The 25,902-nt window shown below is 40.6% G+C and overlaps 1 protein-coding gene across 15 annotated transcripts in view; it reads right to left on the bottom strand.

Moving 5' to 3' along the window:
• Window positions 1-25,902, bottom strand: part of APBB2 (amyloid beta precursor protein binding family B member 2) — a 170,444-nt gene that overhangs the window by 87,393 nt on the left and 57,149 nt on the right. For 8 of the 15 annotated variants that reach the window (XM_042053826.1, XM_042053824.1, XM_042053829.1 and 5 more), the window contains 2 exons: window positions 20,026-20,135; window positions 6,482-7,282 (listed from right to left, as the gene is read on the bottom strand). In XM_042053826.1, coding sequence (XP_041909760.1) covers window positions 6,482-7,282; window positions 20,026-20,071 — 847 coding nt within the window. In that variant the 5' untranslated portion in view covers window positions 20,072-20,135. Of the gene's footprint in view, window positions 1-6,481; window positions 7,283-11,289; window positions 11,359-20,025; window positions 20,136-25,902 lie in introns of those variants that run through there. The other 7 variants (XM_042053831.1, XM_042053833.1, XM_042053837.1 and 4 more) reach the window with 1 other exon arrangement.

The raw sequence follows: 25,902 nt of genomic DNA, 5'->3' as shown, positions 1-25,902 counted from the left end.
ATCCAGACACTACAAGGGACCCACTTAATGTCATTATCTTGAGCTCTGTGGCATCCAGATATTGGACATTTATGGCCCAATCCTGAGTACCCAGGGGCTCTCAAAATGAAGCAATCAAGTCTTAACAGCAAATATAAGTGCTTTCATGGGATTGCTTAAAAAAGGCTTCATGTCCCTTAAGGCACGGACCATACATGTGCTCTCAAGCGAGGACTGAGTTCAGAGCAGGGTCTCTGCAGCACGCCAAGTCGTATCACACAACACCTCTTCTGGCCCATGGAGACGCTCAGTACTGCTCTGAATCTACCCACCTCCTCCTGATGCAACAGCAGCGAACCCAAGGCTGCCTGCAGCACCATCTATTCCATGTCTTAGTGGTACATGCTATAAGTTGCTGTATGTCCAATACCATAACTTGCAACAGCACGATTGTGACTCAAGGGACCCACGACCCCAATTCAGCCAAACCCATGTTGTTAATTAAAGCTGAATTCAACTTCTATCAGCTAATGCTTGACTTATGTGAGAATTCAGCACATGAGGAACCAGTGCACTGAGAAACTGGGGTCTAAAGTAGCCTCTAACTTGAGGAGATCAAAAGAAATACCTCCAATTGAAAACATAACAGGGCAGGAACTTGAGGAGGATTTAAGTCTGTGTCCCTCACTGTACAAACATCTCCTTCCACAGGGGCCTGAACTAGGATCTGAGTTTCTCTTAGCAGTACTTCAGTATCAAATAACTCAGATCTTCCCCTTTTTGTGCTCAAGTTTTTAGAACTTCTGTGAAATAACATCCCAGCACAAGCAAAATCCCCAGTACTCACTTCTGCTGTCAAAATCAGTCCATCTGATTTACTGTCATCATCGCCTTTGTGCTAGCCTTGCTTACCTAACCTACTGTCCACAAACATCCCTGCTTGCTTCCAGCTCTCCTTCAGCTTGTGCCAAGTTCTCATTTATCTCCACAGCTGCATTTACTCTCCCTTTGCTTCCCCCTTCAGGTCGTGTTCCCATCTTCCAACCCATCTTCCCCACTTCACAACCCACCTGTTCCCCCATCAGCTTTCTCCTCTGAGAGCAATGGGGAGACCAGCTCACCACTGCTGGGTCCGACGCTGGGATCACAGCAGGTGCTCACAGGAACAACCGCAGTGGCCCAGGCTTTGCACTTCCACTCTGCGGAGTGCAAAAAGGCAGGAACATCTTCTGAGCAGGAAACTCCCCAAACTGTGCTGGCCATCCCCAGCTTGCACACCTGGTGAATCACTGCTAGCCCAGCAACTGCAAGGTCCTGAAGAGCTCAAGGGCCACTGCAAAGACTAGAGACTCATTCTGCTGAGTGGTGATACCATTCCTCTACCACACCTCCTGCAGCTGATATACAGGAGCCTAGAAGATGACAAACAACATCCAAATAGGCTGCAAAGATCTTCAGAGCACACAGACCCCATCTAGAAGAATATAACCTCGTTCTCAGCTTGCACATAAAGTGTCCTCCCAAAGGTAATACTGTTTTCCCCTTCCTTTCCCTAGAGATATCTATACCCATTTCAAAGCATCAATCAGGTGAATTGAAGTTTGGCCCAACTTCTATGCAGCATTCAGAAGTGCTGAGGCAGAGGTTTACTGGATCGATTTTGGTCATAATTTTTTATTACTTGAACAGCTATATGAACTGGGAACTTTCCTTTTTTTAAGGAGAGCTGGTTTGTCTGCTATCAGCTTATTTTGGCTTTTCTTCTGTGCAACTTCCTGCCTTATCATCCCTCTGAAATCAGGATCCTGACTTTTCCCCATTACCTTCTCTGTTTTCTGTGATTTGTTTTCCCTTCCTCTTTGCTTAGTCCTCCGTCTGACAATCCTAGGCATAGAAGAGCTTTTCCAACAAGATGCATTCTACCTCAGAGAGGACATGCAGCATCCAGAACTACACACTTCCATCCCTAAACTACAGAAGCTTGAAAAGTTTCCAAAAATAGTTTGTAAAGTTAAGTACTTGACATGGTTAAGTTATTCACCACTTCTGAAACTTGAGCCTGCCCTACAGATGCTCAGAAGAGTTTTCCACTTTGCTACAGCACACAAAAAGCATGTCCTAATATCTCTTAACATTACATTCATGTAAAGTGCATTGTGGAGTTAGGGGAAATGTGCAATGCACTGGGCACCTTGTGAACTACTCTACTCAGGCAGTAGTATGACATTGGCATTTACTTCCCCGTGCTGTCTTGGCACCACCTCTGCTCCCCACTGCCACCTTTTACTTTCCCACACAGGTATTCCACATGTTCCAGGAGCAGGCCCTGCAGGCATTTGTTTATCCCACAAGTACACATTTTACTGAATAGAAAAATATTCATTTTTAACATGTTCAAAATCATAGTACTGCACTTATACAAAGCAGCACTATGATATTTTCTGGATCAGGAATTACATGCTTTACTAAGGTAGCATAGTTTCTGATGAACTGAAGAATTGTTCTTTATCTTTTTGGCAAACAGTTAAGTATGAAACTGCAACTGTGACCACACAACACATTCTGAAAAACCTTTTCTATAGTCCCAAATTTTGGTAATTGGAAACAGAGTTTGGGAGAAGATGCTAATTGCTGGTGTATAAAACATCTATTCTGCCATTCCTGAATTTAAGCACATTAATTCACCTTTACATACCCATTTTTATTATCTATCCCAATTCAAAAGGGTGCTGATTAACACTCCTAATTGTGGAATCTTTAGATTTCAAGTCAGAGCAGTTGAGCATCCAAGATACAGATTTAGGTAGCTCCACTGAGAATCATGGAATAAAACCAACCTGACTGCCTAAACACAGCAAGCAGCCTCCCTGTGCAAGTGATAGTGGCAATGTGTACTTGAGAGGATCATCTTTCAAGTTCAATTTACTGTCAAGTACAATTTATTTTATGGCCTTCTACCAGTAGATCACAGTAGATCCTGATACTGTGAACATTGTGTAACCATGCTGCCCTTGAAGTTTTATTTCTTTTAAACTGACCCTAAAATCTTCTTACAGGGATGGCTAAATAAGAGACAAACATGCAGTTAGTTACTTCCCATGCAGAATGTTACCTACATAAACACTGGGGATATAGAGCAATAGTCACCTTTCTTATTTCATAAGCAGTCAGCAAATGGTCAAGCCTGAGACTATAAAACATGCACTGTTCTTGAGTGCATGGTTATCAGTAACATGCAGGATTAAGAAAAATCCAACAGCTCAATATTAAAAGTTGTCAGCCTTTAGGATGCACAGTTGTCAACCAGAGACTCTTATTCCCAAAAAGATGAAAATTGGGTGTTTACTTGGAACCCTACAACTGTATAGATGGTTCTCTCGTTTTATAAGACCTGTGTTAATCCACAATGTAATTTAATGTATTTTTAGTATATAAATCTTTTTCCCCACTCAGGAACACAGAAAACATGTTCTGAGCAAATAACAGACTTATTGTCGGTATCAGATAGGTATTGCAGAGGAAGAATCGTGCTTTTAAGACGGCATCCATTTTAATTTGGTCAAAGATGCTGGTTAAAATCAGAGTCAGAATTGACCACTGCTATAAATCTTTCTGACTAGTTCATGATTTACTGTAATTTTTATTGTATTAAGAGGGCTATTCTCCTCAGACATGCTGTTATTTCAGAACACCAGGCGCTCTTTAGAGGAGTGACACTCCTGATCCCCAAGGGCTGGTCTCACAGCTGCCATTTCTGCACTGGATTGAACTCATTCCTTTGTAACCAGCCATTAAACTGCCCTCTCGTATCCGCTCAGAGAGCAGCAGCGCACAGGCAGTTGGTCTATTGCAATTGCACACAGCAGCAGCACTCCTGAGAAAGAGGACACTCATGGTTTTAATACCCCTTTGATTTCAACCAGGGAGAAACAAGGCATCATGTGACCCAAAGGCTGAGAGACCAGGGAGCCCGAGGAGGCTGCTGCCCCTGCACAGCCTCCCACAACCCCAAAGAGAGCAAGGAGGGCGGCTGGCATAGAGCAAGAAACATCCATGGCTCTCTAGCACCATGTGTCCCACATCTCAGGGACCTTCCTAATCATGGGGATATTCCTGGCTCTAGAAGGAGGGAGTTTTATTTAGATTAATGTAAAACAGAAAGCAAAAGCAAATTCCAATTTTCTTGTAGGTTTTGAGGCAAAGAGAATTCTTTTTATTACCTGAAGAATTCTCATTTCTAATTCATCAGATTATTACACAGAGCACTGCACTTTACTGTGGCAGAATAACTTTCCACTGAATTTCTTTTTCAGGTGATACAAAGATTAAGAAATGTGCCTGCCTTCTATAGCCTTCTGGGGAACTTCTTAACAAAAAGCAAAGAAGCAAACAAAAAAGCAAGCCACAAACGGAAAACACTACCCTCATTCTCTCCTAGGTTTGGGCTCTGGGGCATGTGCTTTGCTGCTGCTTGCACCACACAGATTCATACAATGAATACATGCAAATTCATCCAGGTGACACTGGTGAATACACAGAGAGGGAGAGAAGGAATAGGTAGATGGTGCAATAACACAAGATGTGTTTCCTTTGAAAACTAGACTAAGGAAATTTTCTTGAGAGAGAAGGAGGAAGGGTTCCCCATGATTTGAACCCAGTTCTGGTCCATTTGCAGTATTAAAGCCACCTGGAGCCGGTGTCTGGTTATTCATAAGACTCTCCAAATGACAGAGGATGCAGATGGATAGATGCAGTAGGTCCCAGAGGAGATGCAGTGCCTGAGGCCAACAGAGGCAAGCTTGCTTCTTTGGGGGACTGCCTGCAGTGCTGGGTGTCAATCAGCTCTGGCAGCAAGTCACTGCCTGTCTCTAGGAAGGCTGCCTGAAAACCCATTAGGGCTTGGCATGTGCTAAGATCTCAATGACATCCCATTGCTTTGCTGACTATAGGTTTTTTCTCCTTCTAAAATCACCTCAGGCTCATTTTTTTTTAAGTACTGAATCTCAGAAAGAAAGTTAAGATAGCTGAAAGCACTCATAAAATTATCTAAAAGTTGAGGTCAATGTAGTTCTTGTCAAGATGTACATATAGCTAATTTCCCTGGAGAAGAAAGAAGAGTTTCCTCAAAACACATTTCTTATACTGTACTGTGCTCGTGGTGTTCAGTGCCCATTATTAATGGATTCTATCATATCTGTTTGTCAACATTAACATTTGTTAAAATAAGTCAGTTGCTTTGTATCTTTAAATTGAGTTTTACTTATTTTTGACCTCCTCACTCAGAGAGAAGGTCAAGGCTCTTGGAAACACCTTTTTATTAGACCACACATAGAAGTATCCTGCCCAAAGGAGAGTTCAGGACAATGCATCATTGTCTAAACAATGATGCATTCCCAGCGCAACCAATTTAGAATAAAATTTTCAGGGTTTTTGAATTATACAACTCCAAAAGAAAACACACAAAAACAAAACAACAAAAATACCTCACAAAACAACATTCAGATTTCCAGGATTTGAATAATGAAATATTGTTAAGAGTGGGAAGAGAAAGACAAAACAATTCAGAAGCCCTGAAAGAAGTATATTGTTATTTTCAACAGTGTCTTCTCAGGAAAACCATATTTCTAACATAAACTGAAGTGCTAAATACAATCTCTGGATTAAACATTATTAATTCCCCATGTATCTGCTGGACTACATTCTTTTATAGATTAACTGTTCTCAAGACTGGGGGATTTTTTCACTTCCCAGAAGTCATATGACTAAAACTCTACTGCCTATTTTCTTCCGCCTAGATAAACGTCTTTCTTCGCTTAGGCCCTAACATCTATTACTGAAGCATAAATGCAATGGTTGGAGAACACTGAGCTGCGAAGACCCCACACGATTCTCTCCTTCTACCCCAGATGCAGTGGCAGTGAAGAGCCCTGTCCATGCCCAAAACCACAGACCTCCAGGATGGACACCACCAGGGCTCACTGCACAACTCTCCAGCTGGGAGGGCTTCTCTTTACCTATGTCGGCACATCGGGAGCATCATCAAATGACTGGGATGGAGTGGGCACACTTACAAAGTTGTGCATTAGAAAAGTAAAAGTCTTCACTGAACCTAAAAACCATCATTCAGAAAAGCTTTTTTGTTGGATGTAGGTAGCTATCAGTAGTTTTCAGCATCTCCAGACAATCAGGTTCTTCTCACAACATGTACCCACTGATTATTGAAGAGCAATTATTTATAAACTAGCAAGAGGTGCAGTTAGCATATTTCTAGGACCCTGTATAGGGCATCTGCTGGTGCCTCTCTTAAAGTGGCTACAATCAAGCAGGAAGCTTCCAAGCATTCCCTAGCAGACAAACAGCTGTGTGCAAGGCCAGTGCTTGTATTTTGATACAATCCACTTCTCCACTGAAACTGCTGAACCACCTCTCTCCTTCCTGGCACCAGCTGAGAAAAGCAATGCCTTTTTGAAACAGTGGCTGTGAGGAGCCTTTGCTTGCGTACCTGCTTCATCAGGCGAGCTCGGCGAGGCGCTGTCCTGGGACAGGGTGGTCCAGCTGGAGTCCTCATCACTTGGGGCCAGGTTTTGAATCCTATGGAGGGCACAGTCTGTTTTGGCCCCAGTTTTTGGGTGATCTTTCTTTGTCTCAGGGCTTGATGACACTGTGGCAACCTGGCCATCCTCTGGGCTTGGCATCTTGTTCTGTTTCCGGGGCAGGACTTCCCCATTGACAATAATAGTAGAAGCCTGGCTGTTGCTTTGTGCAGACTTATCTTCCATTGCAACAAAACCCGGCTCTAGATCTCGAGCTGATGTCTCTAGATCCGCATAGTAATTCAGGAAGCTCTTGGTCCTCCTTGGCTGTGAGGGTAATATTTCACAGCCAGAGGAATCCTGCGGGATCGGCTCATTGCTTTCAAACTTCTCAGAAGTTACATTTACGCCTGCAGTGGTACTGAGGTTTTTGTTGGGATCCTGCTGTCCCTGCTCGGCAGCTTTCCTGAGCTGGTTTTCTCCATTCTTCACCAGCTTTATATTGGCAGAGCTGTTCCCCAGAAGGGGCTGAGCTGCTGGGTCGGAAAGACCCATAGCTGTCTGAATGTTAGTCAGCGCGTACTTTTTCCTGCATTTCGGAGGAGTGCTGTTCTTGGTCTCTGTGTGCCTGATTTCTGCATTCAGAAGCTCGTTGTGAGAGGAGCGCAGGTTCAGGGTGTTGGGCGGGGTGGCGGGGCTGCTGCGGTTCACAACGTCCGTCGTGCTGCCGCTTGCCATAAACACTGCCAGCGCGTCCACACCAGAATCGACTGAAAAGCAAAAGAAACAGCCATGAATCACATTCATTATATACATCATTCTGCTAGGGCTTCTGGTAAAGGCATGTAGCCCTTTGGGTAATTGTTTTACAGGAGGAAAATTACCACAACCTAAGTGGGGAAGAGAAGAGACAAAAGCTTCGCTATTAAATAAGGAAGAACAGAGGCAGAAAAACATACAGAGAGATCATCAGGACCACGTAGATGAGAAAAAGTGGAAAGCTTGACCCTATACAAGACAGTTTTAGGGCAGAGTTTTAATTTCTGATTCTGTTGCAGGCAGGCTCTGGGACAGCAGAGATGCCCTTTGCAAATGCCTGGGACTCTCACTATCATCCTTACCATAACTATTTTAGTATTTCCCCTCTGTCTCCAATGCGGAGCGAAATAATTCCTCAAGTGCTCATCACTAGGAAGCAGAAATTTGAGATATTTCTAAGCAGGCTGCAGACAGATGCTGCTTCTTTTTCATCTAAGGGTAGTGCTGTTAGTGCTAAGCCTGACTGGCTGGTCAGTTGGTGACTCCCAACACCTGCATTTTCTCCGCTATTTGTCTTTCTGTCTTTCCCCTCCCTACCCTTCTGCCTTCTTTTTTTTTTTTTTTTTAGAGACTGGAAGTAGAGGGTCAGGGAATATGAGCAGAAGATTATTTCACAAAGGTGTATTTGATTTCCAAGGGGAGGCAAAAGAAATCCCTTGACAAAATATCCTGGTGGAATTCAATCAACTTTAAAAATAGGGCTGGCTCCAGAGATGCCTTACTATTTCTACAGCTCACAAAGGGTAAAACATACATCCTAGGGCAGAGCACACCCACTACACTGTTAAATAATACCATTCTTTTGTCTACATGTAAACAAGTTTCTGGTTGTTGTTAGCCAGGGTCACAGCTCATATTTTGAAAAAATATTAAGTTTATTGAGGGAACAGATTTTTAGACTATTAAAAATTATCAAAATATGGATAAAGAAGCCCAAAACTAATTAAAAAACTGTAATTTGTTCCTGTACGGTCTATTTATGGCCTCCACCAATCTGCACAAGTACTCCATGAACACCTTCATTTACTGTGGCAGTCACTGTTGTTTGATACCTGGCAACTAAATTAGAGACCAATTAATAAATCACTCCCATCTGCCACAACATGAAACACCCTTTCTGTTGTTCCTAATTCTCAGATATCACTGACTGCTTATATAGCACATAAAAAGGTATCTGGAGCTTATCCAGGAATGAAAAGCTGTAATTTGAGCTAGCTGATGACAGATCATTCCAGCTGAGCTGTGCTGCATCTTTGTATATTTGATATATGACAGAACTGACTGCTGTACAGATTTACAAGAGATTAAATATATGGGTTTTAAAAGAACATATAATAATAAACAGAGGGAAAAGGAGCACTTCACAAGGTTACCTAAATGCAGACACAGTTGCTAGTGTTCCCTCCTCTTTGATGTGCTGTCAGAGCTGCTCACTTGCAAACATCACTCTGGTTCACTTAAAACCAAGCAGATCAAATAATAATACTCTTTGTTCCCTGAATTACCCACCCAGCTGTTGAAGAACAATTTCTAAAGCTTGTTAGAAACAGAATTTAAACTGAATTTTACAATTATTCATGTCTGCCAATTTCTCAAGCCCCAGTCAGTCAGTCTAAACCAACTGCAAATTCTTTAGAAGATGGATCACCCCATGCACACCGTGCAAAAGCCATCATCTTAGGTAACAGCTAACAAACATCCTGTGAGCAATTTCAGCTTTAGCCACATGAGACTTTAAAACACAACTATCACAAAATTTAAAGGAACTCTGTAAATTACTTCTCAGATAAACACATCATATACGTACACATAGTTTTCTGGATCTTGTTTAAAACCAACCAGGTCTAATGTAAGCAAGGTTGCATTTGATCAGATGTTACCAAAATGTTTTACATGAAACATATATATATATATCATCAACATATACATATCATACATATCAACTCACTGCTTTGTATTCTTTTCTGAATCACTCAAAATTTGACAACCTGAAAGTTACAAAAAAAAAGTAAAGTAATAGGGCAGGATAATTTCCCCTGCCACTGCCTGACCTTTAGAATTTATGGAATTGCATGGTATCTAGGGATTTCACTAGATTATATTTTACTTCATGCTTCAGCAAATTAAAACAAGCATTTATGGTTTTCACCAATAAATACAATTACCACAATATGGAACAAGACTGAAATTTATTTTTCTCCTTTGTTACAAATGAGCTGCTTCATGCAATGTTTGCCACTATTTTTGTTACTGAACAAATTTCTTTAAAAATAATCTTCCTAGACAAAGCTTAAGCATTTGCCTGCCAGCTTATCTGTAGCCTGTCCCCTGCTGTTATTGTTTCATTGCTGAGAACTATTGTTAAGAAAACGCCCTTGGAAACACTGCAACAAAATGCATTACATTTGACTAATCTGCTTCATAAAGACTCTCCATTGGTTTGATGAACACTGGCACGCTGTTCAACGACTAAGCCAAGGAGTCTTTGCGACCCACGTAGTGGTTGTGACTTGGGTGGTAAGTTGGGCTGGTGTATGACCACGAACAGAAAAATGTCAAAACAAACCTCTCACTAGACACCATTTCCCCTCCTGACCCCATCTCAGGTGATCTGTTAATCAAATCATCATGATCAAATGAGCAAGGAACAGGCAAACAGCAGCACAAGGTGTGCACAGAGTGAAGCAGGCTGTTCTCTCAGGGGCTGAGAGCCTGCTCTGGCATGCACGCAGCCGGCTTCCCTCTGCTCTTGGAAGCAGATATAGACATGAGAAAAAGGGGGGGGGGGGAAGAGAAAGGGAGGCAAAAAGAGAAGAAGAAATACAGATGGGAAAGGCCAGATCTTCCATCTCAAGGGTAGAAGTTGCTACGAGACTGGGACTAACTAAAGCACCAGAAAAATTGGAATGCAAGTAAATGCCTAAGAGCACTGAAGAAAGCTTGCACAGTAGAACAGTAGCGTAAGGAAGAAGAGCGATAGCCTGTCCCTCTTCCTTTATACAGGACACAGTGATGCTTGAAACACGTCACTTTTCCCAGAGGAAGCACAAAAACTTCAATAAAATGCAGGAACCATGGGTTCCTGCACCCAGGGTTCCACAGGCGGACTCCATCCCCCTCTCAGACAGCTCCTTGTGCTGCCTGGCCACCAGCAACGACAATGCTACTGGCACAGGGCACCCAATTTTCAATTCCTCTACCTTCTGCTGGAAAGCAAACACAAATGGACAACCAGATCAGGAATCACTGAGTTGATACATATATGTCAGCTAAAGTGGGGGAACACTGGTAAGTTTTAAGTGAGTAAAAGTAGGGTATTACTCTAAAAAATATTCTACTCTGGTGAAAAGCTAACAATAATTAGGAAATTATCATTACTGGGAATAATAATAATGTTAAAATGTTGGTGCTTCAAGACAGCACTTAACTTGGTAGAAGACCTGTCACAGCAATTCATTAAGGGTTTTGACTTGCTTACTTTTTAAAAGAACTCCCAGCCTCAACTGTAGACTTTTAACATTCTTACAGATCTAGATTAAAATACTTTTACCACTATAATGTGTTTAACGCAGAGTAGTGCCAATTCTCTAAGGATCATAATAATACAAATAACGCTACTACCTGAATGGCTTTTATTGATGTATTTTAATCTTGTCATAAAACTTACAGAGCTGAAGAAGGAAAGAGAAAATGCCATTGCAAACAAAGAATAGTGCATGAACGACTTGTCTTTGCCATCTAATGACTTTTTTGCATCGTATGATCTATGGCAGGTCTTAAAAAAGCTGAATAGAGAGTTTCTTCAAAAAGGCACAGTTAAAAAAGAAAGGAAGTGCTTGCCCTTTTTCATGTGTAAGTGCAAAATGGAAGTGAAATATGGTCCTGGAAAGAAGAAGAAGAAAAATAAGAGGAAAATTTCACAAATTTGCATAGCAGAATCTTTTAAAGGGCATCTGACCTGGAAGTACTTCTGACATGGCTCGCGGGGCGTCAGCAATGCATCAGGAAATAGATTATAATTTGATATCTGAAAAGAGGGACCATTTAAGAATTAAAACCAAAGGAAAACACAAAAGAAAAATACCACATTTTAGAAGTTCCTGAGAGATGTTAAGCATTCTAAATAAAGCCCACAGCATAACAGTGAGGATCTTTTGAGTTTTCAATGATATTTGACAGTCATTAAAGTATGGGAGAGGCTAGTCTACAGAAAAACGAACATGTAAATAAAAATAACTATTACATTTTTGTTAATGTACAACTTTACTAGGAGCACAAATTCAAAAATATTCTCCAGTTTTAGTCAACATACTGTAGCAAAAAGTTCAATACATTAGAAAATACTAGGTTTTTCCCAATTACTCAGCTACAGCTTACTCAGGAAACCACAGCAGCACTGGTAAAAGAAAAGAAAACATAGCAGTAAGGCAGGTTCCCACGAAAATTTGCAGAATGAGATCTAGCATATGAAATTAAGAAGCACAGAATGCAGGGTTGATCCCACAGGAGGGAATCACAAAAAGAAAGCTAGGCAGTAAGTTCCAGTATGGGACCCTTTCCTGGCCAGCTTCTCATAGATAAACCATTTTGCCTTAAAGTCACTGGTTTGGAGATGAAGGACACAGAGTGAGAGACAAGGTACTCATTACTATTTTTGTCACTGCATCTAGGAAACAGAGGGAAGAAATAATACAAACCTTTCCATAAAGCAGATTTCCCTTCTGCAAGGATATCTCTTGAGTACATTTAATGACGACTTCATGCCATGGGGCTACAGCCCCAGGTCTTGTACACTTGGGCTCTAGTTAAAGTCTAAGCAGCTGTAGAGAACACCCTCATTATACAATGATTGCAGCTCAGCACCAGCTAACTCCTTTCACCTCAAAGGGTGAATTCCGATGTTAAAACATTCATTCTAAAACTACAACCAGCTAATAGTTAAACAGATGTCAGGCAAAAGCATCCTAATAAACTCCAGATTTACATTATTAGCTGAAATCAGAATCGAGACTAGAAGCTTTCTTAGTATCAAATGTCATCTGATTCTTCTTACCTAGATACCTACACAAATTCCAGGTGACACCTAACCCTTTCAGAACAGAAAAGGAAGAAAAATACTCAGATGAAGTGCTGTGGTGTGTGATCAGAGACTACAGCCGATGATTCTCTTCTGGCTGCTCCCTCTGGCAATGACATCTCTGCTGGACTGAGCTTGGAAGCTGGAAAGAGAAAGCTCAGCAAAGCCAAGAAAGCGAATTATGATGGTGGGCAGAGCAGTTTAGGGAATGCAAGAGCAGGAAACGAGCAAGGCTGCAAACACCTTACACACACGGTGCTCTCAAATCTATTTGCAGACTCCTCCACACAAATCTCTGAGTTCCTGAGGGTGGGAAGGACCTCTCCAGATCATCAAATTCAACACCCCTGCCCAAGCAGGGAATCATTGCTGCCCTCTCTACTCCACCCTGGATCTGTTCTCACACCAGAATAAAATCAGGACTTCAACCTGCTTGCTAAATGCAGCTCCTCCCATTTCCAGCTATTTCCTGCTTCACCCAGTCCTACTGAAATCACCATCTGGTAACCAGCTTTCTGTCCTGGCTCCTCCATCCCCAAGAGGCACCCTGCCAGCCCCTGCTGCCACAATAATGACATTTCTCCTTTTAGAGCTAATCATGCTGCCAACCAACCGCAACACCCTAGCAGCAGTGCTGTTTCTGTTCCAGTGATGCTCTTATTAATGGGAATCCATAAAGCTGATCTGTCTTTATATGGTGTAATTGAGGAAAAAAACCTTCAGATTCTGCAATGCGTTGTAGCACTCAAATTGAATATGCCTTCCCATTTACTATTTTTTTCCTTTCCCCTTCCCACAAAGCCAAATTCCTCATCTAGCAAAAAATTACAAGACAAGATGCTTCTCAGAATCTGATTCTAACAGATATGAAGGAAAAAGAAAAATAATAAAAAAATTAAATATAAATGACAAAAAGAAACTGGCTAAATCCACTGTTCCTGTACTTTTCTTTTTATTAAGATAGATAAATCTAAATAATCAGTGTATATTTGACAGCTTGAGTGAAACTTTATATTGCAGAGAATGTGGGTCATCTTGTACTACTAGAGTATTCTGAAATCAAGTAACCACTTTAAGAAATAAAGAGCAATTCTTTCATTTATATAAGGTATAGCCGTGACATGCCATAGTGACTAATTCTGCATTTAGTGAGGGGAAAAAACAAGATGGCATGCTAAGTCTTTTCCAAATTCAATTTTCTCCCTTTAATTAGATTTCCCCCCATGTGTAGAATGGAACAGTCGGGTAGGCAAAACCAGTGTTGTCACAGCAAGAAGATGGAGTGTGTTTTATCTGTCGGCTACTTGTGAGCACAGATAATAAGACCTTCTGTCACTGGATCTATACATTCACAGTGACATTTGCTAAGTAAATGGCTGTAATTTTTCTAATCCCATTGCTTAAATTAAACTCATGAGCCATAACATTCTGCTTTGTTAACTCAATCTCTACAATAAAGATTGCACTTTGGACTTATTTGCTAATTTACAAATAGCCCTACTTTTATAAATGCTAATACAGGGCACAAGCATAAATGTCATTCTCCCTTAAACAGGCACACAAACTCAGAAACTGTAACTTGAATTTCTGCAACTGAGATGACCAATAAAGCAAGGAGGACTTCCATATTCTACAGCTTCAATCTCAAGTGTCATCCACAAATATCTCTTTCCAAGACTGAAGGTAAACAATGTGTAATCAAAGCTGATCAGAAATACCAAAACAAAAGCAAACTGTCATACGAAAGAGAAAGTTAGGATAAGATGTCTCCGTGAAAAAACATAACCAAAATGCCTTGTAGGACAGGCAGCCTATACACATGCTTGATGGAGCATTAGAAAGGAATCAAGGGCCACAGATTTGGCACATAAAATGACTTGGACTGGTTCAGACTGATTTCAAACCAGGGATTTGAATTTAACTTTGATCATTTGTCAGTTCCTAAATCAGGAAGCAGAGCCACTCAAAATATAAGCGATTCTTTAACAGGGTTAGGAAAACCTACAAGGTCCAGCACCAGCCTTCCAGCTGTTTGAAAGAGCACTAGGCCAATCCCAAGCTCTTTGATCAGGTGACACAGGCACCAAAAGCAGGAAAGACACTAAGCACAGGTCACAGCACCAGTAAGAGAAGTAGGTAGAATGTTAACTGAGACCCTGTCAGGTGGTAAGTTCCAGCACAGATGCTGTGCTGGAAAAAGAAATAAAATTAAACAGATTACTATCAGTAACCACCTCCCACACACCTTGTCTGCAGCCCTGCTATTTGCAGCTTGCAAACTCTCCCTGCCCCTGCAAAGCCTAGAAACAACGCTGCACACTCCTGAGCACAATCTGCTTCTCCAAGAACAACTAAATGCATGCACATAAATAAAGACATTTCAGCTTCCCTTTTTAAACTAATTTATTTTAAACTTCTGATGGCCTGGCATCATGATTTCACCTGCTATAACTGCACCTGCCCTCTGAACCACATATTATAAATTTATGGCTAGTTATACATTAAAGTTTTATCAACCAAGATTATCCGAAATGTTTTTATCCTCAGATTACCCAGACTGGTAGCAATAGTTTTGAGCCACCTATTTTTACTGCCTCATAGCTGAGATCTTAAAAAGCATTTGAAAGAGCATTCTACAGCAAAAATTGTTTTCTCTTTACTGTAAAGTTGTACTTAACATCAAATTAGACTCTAGAGATGAAAATTTGAAAATGAAAAAAATGGAAAACAATCTTTCAGTCGACACTCTACAACTCTATATGGAAATAAAGAATGAAAGTATGTGTCTATCAAAAGTATGAATATAAAGAAGACATATAATTTCATTAATTTCTAAGTGTTTGCAAATAATTTCAAATTGCTAACAGTTAGTTGAGACCAGTGACTAAAAATAAAAAGTCCAAGTCTCAGTCACAGAAAAGAGCAGTAGAGTGACAGCTTTTGCACAGTGAGACTATCAAGGCTCTCAAGAAAAGCAAATTAAGATTTTGCATGTTGAAAAGATTGTTTGTGTTCCACGTACATTAAAAACATTCTGTATCTCACCTCGGTACGGTTAGTATATATGTGCACTTTTAACTACATCTGCTAAAACTGTCTGAAAATTGGACTCACATGTCCTACCCACATATTCCTTGCCTCCAGTAACGGAACAGAGCTCAGGGTACATCAAACTAAAAAAGGTTCTCTACATTTCTAGTCATTTTTTCATCAAAGGCTGAAATAAAATAAGGCTCATTACACAAAGACATACATCTCAGCAAGGCTGAAAGTTCCCTGCAAAGCTACATGTTGTCTTCAACCAAACTTCAACAGGACAAATCAGAAATATTTCAAAACATACAACAGTTTATAAACCAAGTGTTACAGTACTGCTTAAGATGACAGAATGCCAAGAGATGACAAAAAGTGCCATACCCTACAGTATTATTACAGTACCCAACGTCATTATAGTACTAGAATACAGCAGTGACTTGAATCCTGGCCTGATGCAGCCAGCAGAGCTTCCAGAGAAGGCTGCTGTACTATGCTGAGAAACCTCTGCCCACAGCGCTCATAGATAAAACAAACCATGTGCTCGTAAATGAAAGCCAAGTATCATATTTGCTTTATGGGCCCCATAAACTAAATGGATCAATCCATAATAAAGTGGAAGGAGAACGTAACAGAAAAGCAACTGCACTTACTGGCATTTATATTAATTACACTGAAGTGTGGCTGAAAGCAGATTCGGTTTCAACACTTGGCTGTAGAGGACATTGAACAAGTGGAAAAGAACAAACTACTAGTATTACTGGCCTGAACTGTAACACAGAATCCCGAGTTCTTGACATGCTAGCCAAAATTCTCTGTTCTTCTACAAACTCACAGATCTTCACAAGGCATTGAATACCAAAGGAACTAGAGTTTCTGTGAAAGGGGACAAACACACGATGCAAATCTGCTATCATGGTGGTTCTCCATGACCATAGGCAACTCCAAGTGGAATTACAAGGAAACAATCAGCTTCTATTTCTGATTCCCCCATGAAGAAGAAACAGACCTGTCAGGGTCCTGAGATAGGGCCACTATTTAATTATGCTAAGAAACAAATGCATAAGTGACAATAGGCATTCAGAGTACTACACTCAGAGTTCCTAAAGAAAGCTTTTCATCTGCAGGCTCTGGGTCAGCTCCTATGTGCCAACATGAGCATGTGCTTTGGAGCTTCACCAGGATCACTCAAGAGGAACATGAAGTTCTTGTGCCAGTCTCCACATAGTAAATGTGGAAAGGCAGAAACCCACACCAGAGAGGCTTTAACATAGAGAGCAACCCATGCCATTGGGTACTTCTGCAACTTCCACTCCATCAGTCATCTGCCTTTTCCTCAGCTATTATGTGGAGCTCTTAAAGAAACTTTACAGAAAAGTGTCACCTGCCCAAGCATGAGCCAAGCAGTGATAAAGCTTGAATCTCATTCACCAAGATGTCTTCCTCTGGAAAGAAAAGGTCAGGAGATACAGGGCAGGATTTTGCAGATGTTGAATTTTACTGACATGCTTCTACCAAGAGTTGCACAGTACATACACCTCTCCTCCTTTGGCTGAGGTGCCTCTTTGTGTCAGTTATCTGTTATTCTAGGAGCAGCTCCAAGCCCACAGAGGCACACCATGATACATTTTTATACCAACTCATCTTGTGCTAATGGCAATGTAATTACCAGCACTGCTGCAAGACTGGAAGTTTAGGGTTCTTTCAGGGGTTTGCTGTTATTTATAATGTCACCATTCTCACATTTGTTCCTTTATCTCACTGCAGTGAAACTCAGATTTTCCAGCAGTTTCATGAAACAACAGCTCCCTTGCAAGCTCAGTGCAAAGAAAGGCACAGTTGGGCATTCCTTGGGAAGCTGAATAGACAGAGGCAGAGCAGAAATTTCAGTGTTCCTCATGGGAAATAAAACCCCAAGTTTTAAAAAAATCAACCCTGCTCTCCCTGCCCTCAAGCACTTTCAATTATTTATAAGGGCAGCATTACCATGGGAGATGATCATGAAGAACCAAGACTCAAATCTTTCCCATCTGCAGTCCAGGGGAATGCCATCTCACAAGGAATATTTCCTTTCATTGTCACCCTTGATTTATGAATGCTTCAGAAAAAGGGCATTTCCCAAAAAAAGTTTGCTTGGGACAAAAAAGTCACCCTCCACTAAAAAGTCTAAACCAGCAGGCACCCGTTAAATTCACAGCTTTCCATTTTACAATTTAAAAACCTTGCTGTTTCTTATACATTCAGCACCTGTATAGGAAATATGTTTCCTAACACTGGGCTTCAAATAAGCCATTTTCTATTTAAACTGTTACATGTTTCCATGAATATAAAACCTTTTGTTATTTTCGTAAGGCCACACACTATTCTACCCACTAAATTTATTAAATCATTCAACAAAGCAGTCAATGCCATAAGTGGATGAAATATTACCTTACCACCAAAGATGCAACGCAGCTGCTATACTCCACACAGACCTAATTCTTCCCTTCACAGATTTATTTAGGTATATGTGTATGTACGGACAGAAAATAAAGTCAGGGAGTAAAGCCTAAGGCTGCACCAAGTCCTTGATGTACAACACTAAGATTGCAACAACTGTAAACATGAAATACAATAACTGAGTTGGTGCAATTACTCATTATTTATGCAAAGAACACAAAAGCGAAATCATGTGTTTTATCAGCACTTCCATCAAGATCTAATCTGTTATCAGAGATTTCATTATGATCCACATCTCCCAAATAGTGGGCAATTTTGATACCATTATTGCTGGATATCCAAAACACATGTTACGTTAGGCACCAGGAAGCTGCACAAATCATACAGTAACAAAGTCAAGAAACAAAGAAAGTTTCCTGGCTTAGAAACCCTGACAAGTTAAGGAAAGGAAAAACTTAGCTTAACAAAAGCACAAAGCAGTCATGAAGTAGGTGTTTTGATATCCCTGTCCTCAAACTGAGGGAGTTCTGGTGCCAGTTGATTCTAACGCAAGTTTTGGCCCCGGCAGATGATGGGAGTCCCAGCGTTCACCCAAGTAAACAATTCCACTTCTTCATGCCAAAACTGTTCAACTAGACAACAGAAAAAGCATTTCAGGCTCTTCTGGTAAATATCTAATGGCCATTACTTGTTGTCTCTAAGCAGGAATGGATTTGATGAGATACTTCTACACCAGAACATTTTAAACCTCTGAGCTTCAAGCCTAGGCATGGGATGTGAATATCATGTCCTGCAGTACACCGAGAGGCCACATTTGAAAGCTGGTGTCTAGATTTAATGCCAAGTGATTCAAACAGATCAGTCCAACTCAGTACTCCAGCACATGACCACCAAAGACCTGTCAAAACTGTAACAACCATTTATTTCCTCCATTGTACCATAGACAATATCCCTCAAAAAAGTCTTTGGACACAATATCTAAGTTGGCTCTAAAGCACCATTTTAAGACATATCTTTATGGCATCTATGAAAGTAAACATGCTTTACTACTTCCTAGGATTTAGCCCTGTGGTTAGGCAAAACCCCACAAAGTCAGGTTCTGAATGCCGGGTCTCACCATGCAGTTCCTCATGTCCAATGGCAAAACCACCAGAGAATTCCCTGTCCTGCCACAGCTGTCAGCTCTCACTGCAGTTTACCACTTGCATCAACCAACGCAAGTATGTGCGGAGCTGAATGCCCGAAGTGGTCAGGGGTTTTAAAGGAGTCTTTTAAGGAACAGAAAGAACAGTACAGAAGTGAGAGCTTATTAAGCTGGCTTTGATGCCAAGAAAAGCCCTGGGAGATCATGTTCTTTTGCTACAGCAGAAGGAAGAGTGAATACAAAAGTTAACCTACGACAACTTCACCTCAGTAGCCTGAGGGATGAACAGAAAGTGCACAAGGACCAGCAGCAGACTTTTGGAGGTGGGGTGCTAGCCCACAGCTCTCCAAGGAGGTCACATCAGCTCACTTCCCATGATCTGCACTGTGGAACCGCTGCAGTGTGGTGGCTGATGGAAGGAGCGAGGTCATAAATTCTAGGAGCTCCCTTTTTGCACTTCTACAGAAGACAACCTTCAGTAAGAGATGATGCAATAAAATCCAATAGGATACAATTCAGAGGAAAAAAACAATGTGAATAATATTGAATTCAAAAATATAAATAATCTGAACTGGAGATGTTAGCTGCAGTTCGAAGCAATTGAAGCTATAGTGCAAAGTGACATTTTAGGTTGAGCTCAAGTAGCTTGTTAATTTGAAGGTATCTGGTATTAAAAGCCTGGGATGGAAGGGAAGAGGAATAGCAGCTAACCATAGAACTCCATAATAAATGAAATTGGAGACCTTGAACACAGCTCAAACCACAGCACACTGCAGTAGATCTGGTCAAGTCACACAGCAAGCCAGTTTTTAAAGTTCTAGAAAGCACCTTTGCAGTTTAAACATAAATCAATATACTTACTATTTGGGTACACACACAGAAGGGCTGGCATCGATTAGAATATGTCAGCATTCTTTATAAATACTATTTCAAAATTTATAGGCTTAGCAGCCTTCAAAAGTAATAAAGCAACAAATAAATTAGAGCGATTGCATACATACATGAGCTGCTTGGCCGATAGTGAGCCCCTGGGTACCGCCTGCCCATAGTGCCAGTCAGCACATTACCACACGCTGTCAGCTGCTTCCAAAGTACAGATCGAAATTCTTAACTGAGGGAGAAGAAATAAAAGTGAAGATTTAGTACAACAGCTGTATCTTTTTCATTAAAATGCTAATGACCCCTACAAATTCCACGATAACTACATCTATAAATTATTCATAGTCATGTTGTCAGAGGAGATGAACTGTTGTGCTATACATGCAGCACAAATTTATTATTGGTGGTTGGCCTCCATTAATAAGCTCACATAAATTTTGAGGCACAAAGAAATCTCAGGTCGTACAGTGGCTTCTTTTGGCCCATGACAGAGATAGAACAACAAACACTGCAAGAAAGAGCTTGCTATTGGCTTTTAATAGAGATAGCCAGTAGGTGAGATTTAAAAACTATGTTTGTCCTAAATTTTGTGAAGCAATCATTAAGCAATCATTTATGAACATTTTACTATAGAAGCAAAACTTACCCGTGCTACATAACACTGATTGCTTTGTTCTGTTCTATCCAGCAGTGTCTTTACAGGAATGCAGGCTATTAACCCATGTACCAATTTTCTTGCACTATCAAATCCCCAAGCAAACAAAAAATTGCATGGCATATCTTACAGTCAGTTTGGAATAACAAATCCAAAGTCTTAACTGAAATGCTATTGAACCTGTCAAATAACTAGTACAAAATGTTTTAGTCTAAAAGCAAGTCCCATTGGTTTTTTTCTTTGGTGTAGAATTTTTTACTAAAATATGACTTTCAGTTGCTTTTCAGCTTTACCTTTTTCTTAGTTTACCTGAATAGCCTTCATATTCCCAGACATGTACCAATACATATTGAATGTTAACCACACCATTTGTTAAGATACATTCCCTCTTATTTCATTTTCTCCCTTGCTGGAAACACCAGGAAAAGCAACAAACTCTGAGGAGTGTTTTTCCTTATTCATTAAGGATTTTTACTGTCTCAGGCTGCAGCTACAAGCACAAGCTGGTTCTATCCAGGAAATAAAGAGAAATATCAGGACACAGACAAAATAGCACTGCACTGAAACTGGCAGATAGCCCCAAATCTTCAGACATGTCAGTTCCCTCACTGAACACAACGCTAGCTTATTCCTGAGTTAGACAAGCCTTTTATATATACTGGCATCCATGCAATTCTCTGGTGAGCTGGTCTGGGAGCCAACACAGCTGAAAACTCCAGACATATTTTCAGTCAGACTAGGCTGCTGAACTGGCTCATGGTGGTTGCACAAGTATTGGTAGCTAGTGAGAGCAAGTGGAAAGAATGGGACCATGGCAGCCTGAGCTTAAAATGACTTTAAATGTAATTGCATACCATTGCTACATAGCCTTTGTAGATTACTTCTGAAACAGCCACCTATAAGGCTGCATACCTGACAGTCCAAAAAACAGGTAAAGATCTCCATTGTTTTCCAAATCAGTGCTGACAAAGCATGTCCTGTTCAACTCCCCTCAATGGGGAAAGTTCAGTGAATCAGTGAGACAGTACTCTCTTGCCACTAAAAGAATTCTGGCTGTTAAGATGAAAAGTGAGTGGTATGCAGTAAAATTAACATTCAGCCAAAAACCCCTGCATTTCTTTTGCAGGACAATATGGGACAACTCCTTGCCATGGGTCAAACAGACCTTTTCAAGTTTTTTTGGTGGCCTACTAGTTCAATACAATGTAAAGTTGCGCAAGGGAAAAACCTGCAGGTGGCTGCTTCCCCTTTCCTGTTCTGTAGGAATAAAACTAAAAATACATATTTATTTATTGAAAAAAATTAAGTCGCTCCTCACCCCAAATGGACCAAGTTTGTAATTCATAACAAAATACAAGAGAACAGTCTTTAGCTGTGCAAGGATTAGAAAATAAAATTACTGAGGGGAAAACAAAAACTGTAACCAGATGACAGTATTTACAATTCTTTTCCAGAGCTTGCGAAAAGAGTTTGATCATATGTATGTATGGAGCTGCAAGATTATTCATTTTTCATAAATGCATTGTTGTCTTTCTAAAAGGTATACACTTTCCCAAAGCAATAACACTCACTAAATTTTATCAAATGTCTACAGTTAAGACAGACTATTCCTTCTCTACCTAGCACCACAGTATTAAAGGGGGCCTTCTGCACCATACCATAATAAAAATCCTAGCAAATAAAAATTAAGAATCCCAAACCTTACAGTCATGCTCTCAAACAGCTGAACTATAGTACTGCATGGTTCTACTGAAGTAGTGCGCCCAGGCTGGGAACAAACCACTCTTGGCAGAGGTCAGGACACAAAGGTATGGCCATTTTAAAATATCACATTTTAAAACTCCATAAATCTCAGTGGAAAAGACAACATAAAGATAGATTCTCATTATAGCAAAGGTTTCATCAGTTACTGCATAAAATGTGACCTTCAAAGATTTACAAGGTGGATTAAAGCCAACTATGAAAAGTCAATTAAGAAGCAAGTGTCACACAGCAAGTGAAGTTAAACTGCTCCACAAAATAAAAGTGATATTGGGTTGTATGTACCAGAGAGGACATACTCAGATCAAGACAAATGAAGATGCTGCTTGGGTTTGGTTTTGGGGGTTTTCTCTGTTGTTTTTTGGTTTCTGTTTGGTTTTGTTTTGTTTTTCCTTAAGAACCATCTTTGAATTGTGACCAGAGTAGCCAAAGTGACCTCCCCTTTCTTTAAGCACATCCACTCACAAATTTTAGTCTCGGGGGGATTTCTGCTCTTCAGCAAGCTCAGGGCAATCTCACAGAACTGTGACCGACCTTGTTGGTACCCAAATGCCATAGCTAAAGCATCTGAAAATTAGCCCTTATTTTCCACATACATCCATGAGACCGATAAACAAAATGGAAGGGGTTCTCAAACATTGCTTTTGAAAAATCCACATATCATGCATGTACAGGTTTGGGTTTGGTTTTGTTTTTAATTGTAGGTACAACTTAGATATCCACAACTCCACATAAATCTGAGTTAAATCTGAATGTACCTAGTAAGTCAGATCAGGTCTTCATAATAGTTTTTAACCTGCTGGCTCACATTTGTTTTGTAACAAATGTGTTTCTTAACAGCTTTCTGTGGCTTGTTGTTTATTATGGTACTGCAAATTTGCTTTAAAAATGTTTTATAGTGATTTTTCCATCTTTATAGTTATAATTTAAAACTACATATACACAAATGGACAGATAGCCTTATGGCTTCTCTTCAAGAAATAACTTGATATAGCTCTGCCTGAAGATTTTTTTTGTGTCCCTTCCCAATAATCTTCCCTGATTCTCTTCAGGTGGCCATCCGTGTTGGAACCCTGAGCTTGCGAAGAAGAAGGAAGAAGAAAGAAGAAGAACTAACCTACACCCCAAATCCTCCATTTCGTTACATACTATATCCCAGAAACTTAAATTTTCTACATCTCTACATATTCCACCCAGTGATATAACTTTAATTACACAGCAACAATCTCAGTGCTATCACATAATTTGGGAAGTTTTTCCCAAGGCCTCAGGTCAAATGCAGTGCGCTTTTGAGGATCACTGCCTGTCAGCACTGAAAGACTGAAATTCTCTGAACCCAGGGTTCCAACACATCCCCACACTGCAGCAGTTACAGAGAACCATGGAAACAAAACCTGAGCACTAGCACTGCATACCTGCTACCCAGGGAGCACCTGAAAGCTCTTCACCTCAGGCCAAGTCCCTTTTAGGAGCTGTGGTGACAGAGCTACCAGCCACTCATCATCACACACAATGAGGACATACATCATCTTGGAAAGAGGCCGCCATGACTTTCAACTGAGACTGTCATCTTCCTAAGCCATTTTCTTTACAGAGCTTTTCTTGCAACTTGTCCACATTTCTTGGGTTTTATGACAGCCACATAAAACTTAATTTTACTTGTATTCATCTTTTGATACTATGAAAAAAACCCCAAAAGACAAACTAAATTCTGGTATTCTTTGTGATTTTTTTTTTTTTCAATGAGTCAAACCAGGAGTTCTGTCCATACAGCAGGCACACAGAATCCAGTTTGCTTGAGCTAATTCCCTTTTGTTTCAGAACAAACAATGCATAGTCCAACCTCCATACTATTAATGGCCATTAAAGCTATTTTGTGCTTCACCCAAATTTATTTTTTCATGCTTGCTGCTGCTTATGAGGTCAGCTGGCTCCTTGACCTTCCCTGGTTCTCTACAAGCAACATTTGCTATAAATACATGTGTGTTCAAACAAAAACATAGGTACCTTCATATTGGCTGCTATAATCTCATACAACAGATTGCACCAGCAGACCTACCCTCACATGCCCAAGAAAAAGGATATGAAAAAAGGAGATGACTGCAAATTAGCTACAGGAGTCATCCAAGTGTGACTGACTACATCACTCAACACTCGCAAGGAACAGCTACAGTGTGGGGAAAGAAAAGGTTATTGCACGATGTTTCTCAAGGGACAGCTACTCAAGAAATCACACTCCAGCACACTCTGTGTGATATTCTGGCAAATAAACCAATTCTACCTTTAAAGTCTTGCTTTGAATACTAGAAAATAGGTCTGCTAAGGAATGGGTAAGAGGAATGCTGTGCATTGTTTGAAAAGCACACACAGGCCACAGATCCTATACAAAATAGATCCAGTACAGCCAAGGGTTCAGACACTGAAAGAGGCTAATCTAGGAGGAAAAAAAATTAAAACTCAGTCTGTAAGACTGGTGGATAGCTCATTTTAAGAAATCACAATTGAATATACACACAAATTTTGTGTACATATTTGCATATATAACACAAATTTATTGCTTTTCACTTTGCCTGCATTCAAAGTAGTGACTGGCAGCATCACCTGTTAGACAACAGTAGGAAAACACAATTCAAACAAGCAAGCAAAGTGCGAGCCAGGCCATTAGGAATTTGTGCTGCTGATTTCTGGAGGTACCTACAGAGACAGCACTTTCATTTTCTGTACTTGGAACAGCTACTGGACATGGATCTCTCAAGTCAAACTGCCTCTTGGAGAAAGTACAATGTTGTCTACTAGCCACATCTCTTGTATCATTGCATGTGTGACCTTTTTGGAGGTAATCAACAATTCCTAACCATTACTTTCATCTAGTAACTACCAACATTTTTAAAAAATACATATTTTCATTTCAGGAAGGTTTTTTCCCAAGATTTCTGTTACCTAAGAGACCTTATCTGTCCTTCCAGTTTTGTCTGGCAGCACGCACATCAAGGAGGTTATGCTCTCCCCTCCACCTGCCTTTGCTGAGAGGCACAGAGCCACCCTGCTTTCCAAACTACTCACTCCCTGTCATCTCCACTTGCTGGCGCAGGATTAAAGTTTTCCGGGAACCGGAAAGACAAGCACAATCCCACAGACAAGAGGATGTCCTGCCCGCACTCCCGCCCTGCCACATTTTCTATGGTTTTACCACACATGGACCTAACACCAGACATGCTCAGATATCTGGAAAGTCCTGTCCTGCCCAGAAAGTCTGGCAACTCCATCATTTCTCCTTCCAACAAATTCTCACTACTCAAATTCTTGTTGCATGCAGACATTCTTGCTTGCATTTCTCTGTCTTCCATACTTCTTGGCTGCCTTTGTGCTTCTAATTTCTCCCTTAACAAGTTTTGATTTGGATGCTTTCCCTCTTCTCCATATTTGATGGGCTTTTCTTTTTCTTGGTCATCGTTCCAGGTACTGTGTCACCCACCTGCCTCGTTTAGGTTCCCATACACCCTGTGGGGATGAATGTTATTATTTCCCACTGTTCTGGAGGATATCATCACTGTTAATCACTTGAACAAAATTCCTACTGTTT

Source organism: Corvus kubaryi, unplaced genomic scaffold, assembly GCF_017639235.1.
Source record: "Corvus kubaryi isolate FWS band 111438036 unplaced genomic scaffold, C.kubaryi_AGA036_p1.0 split1-131, whole genome shotgun sequence".
Classification (NCBI taxonomy): domain Eukaryota; kingdom Metazoa; phylum Chordata; class Aves; order Passeriformes; family Corvidae; genus Corvus; species Corvus kubaryi.
This window is presented reverse-complemented; position numbering and strand designations above follow the sequence as displayed.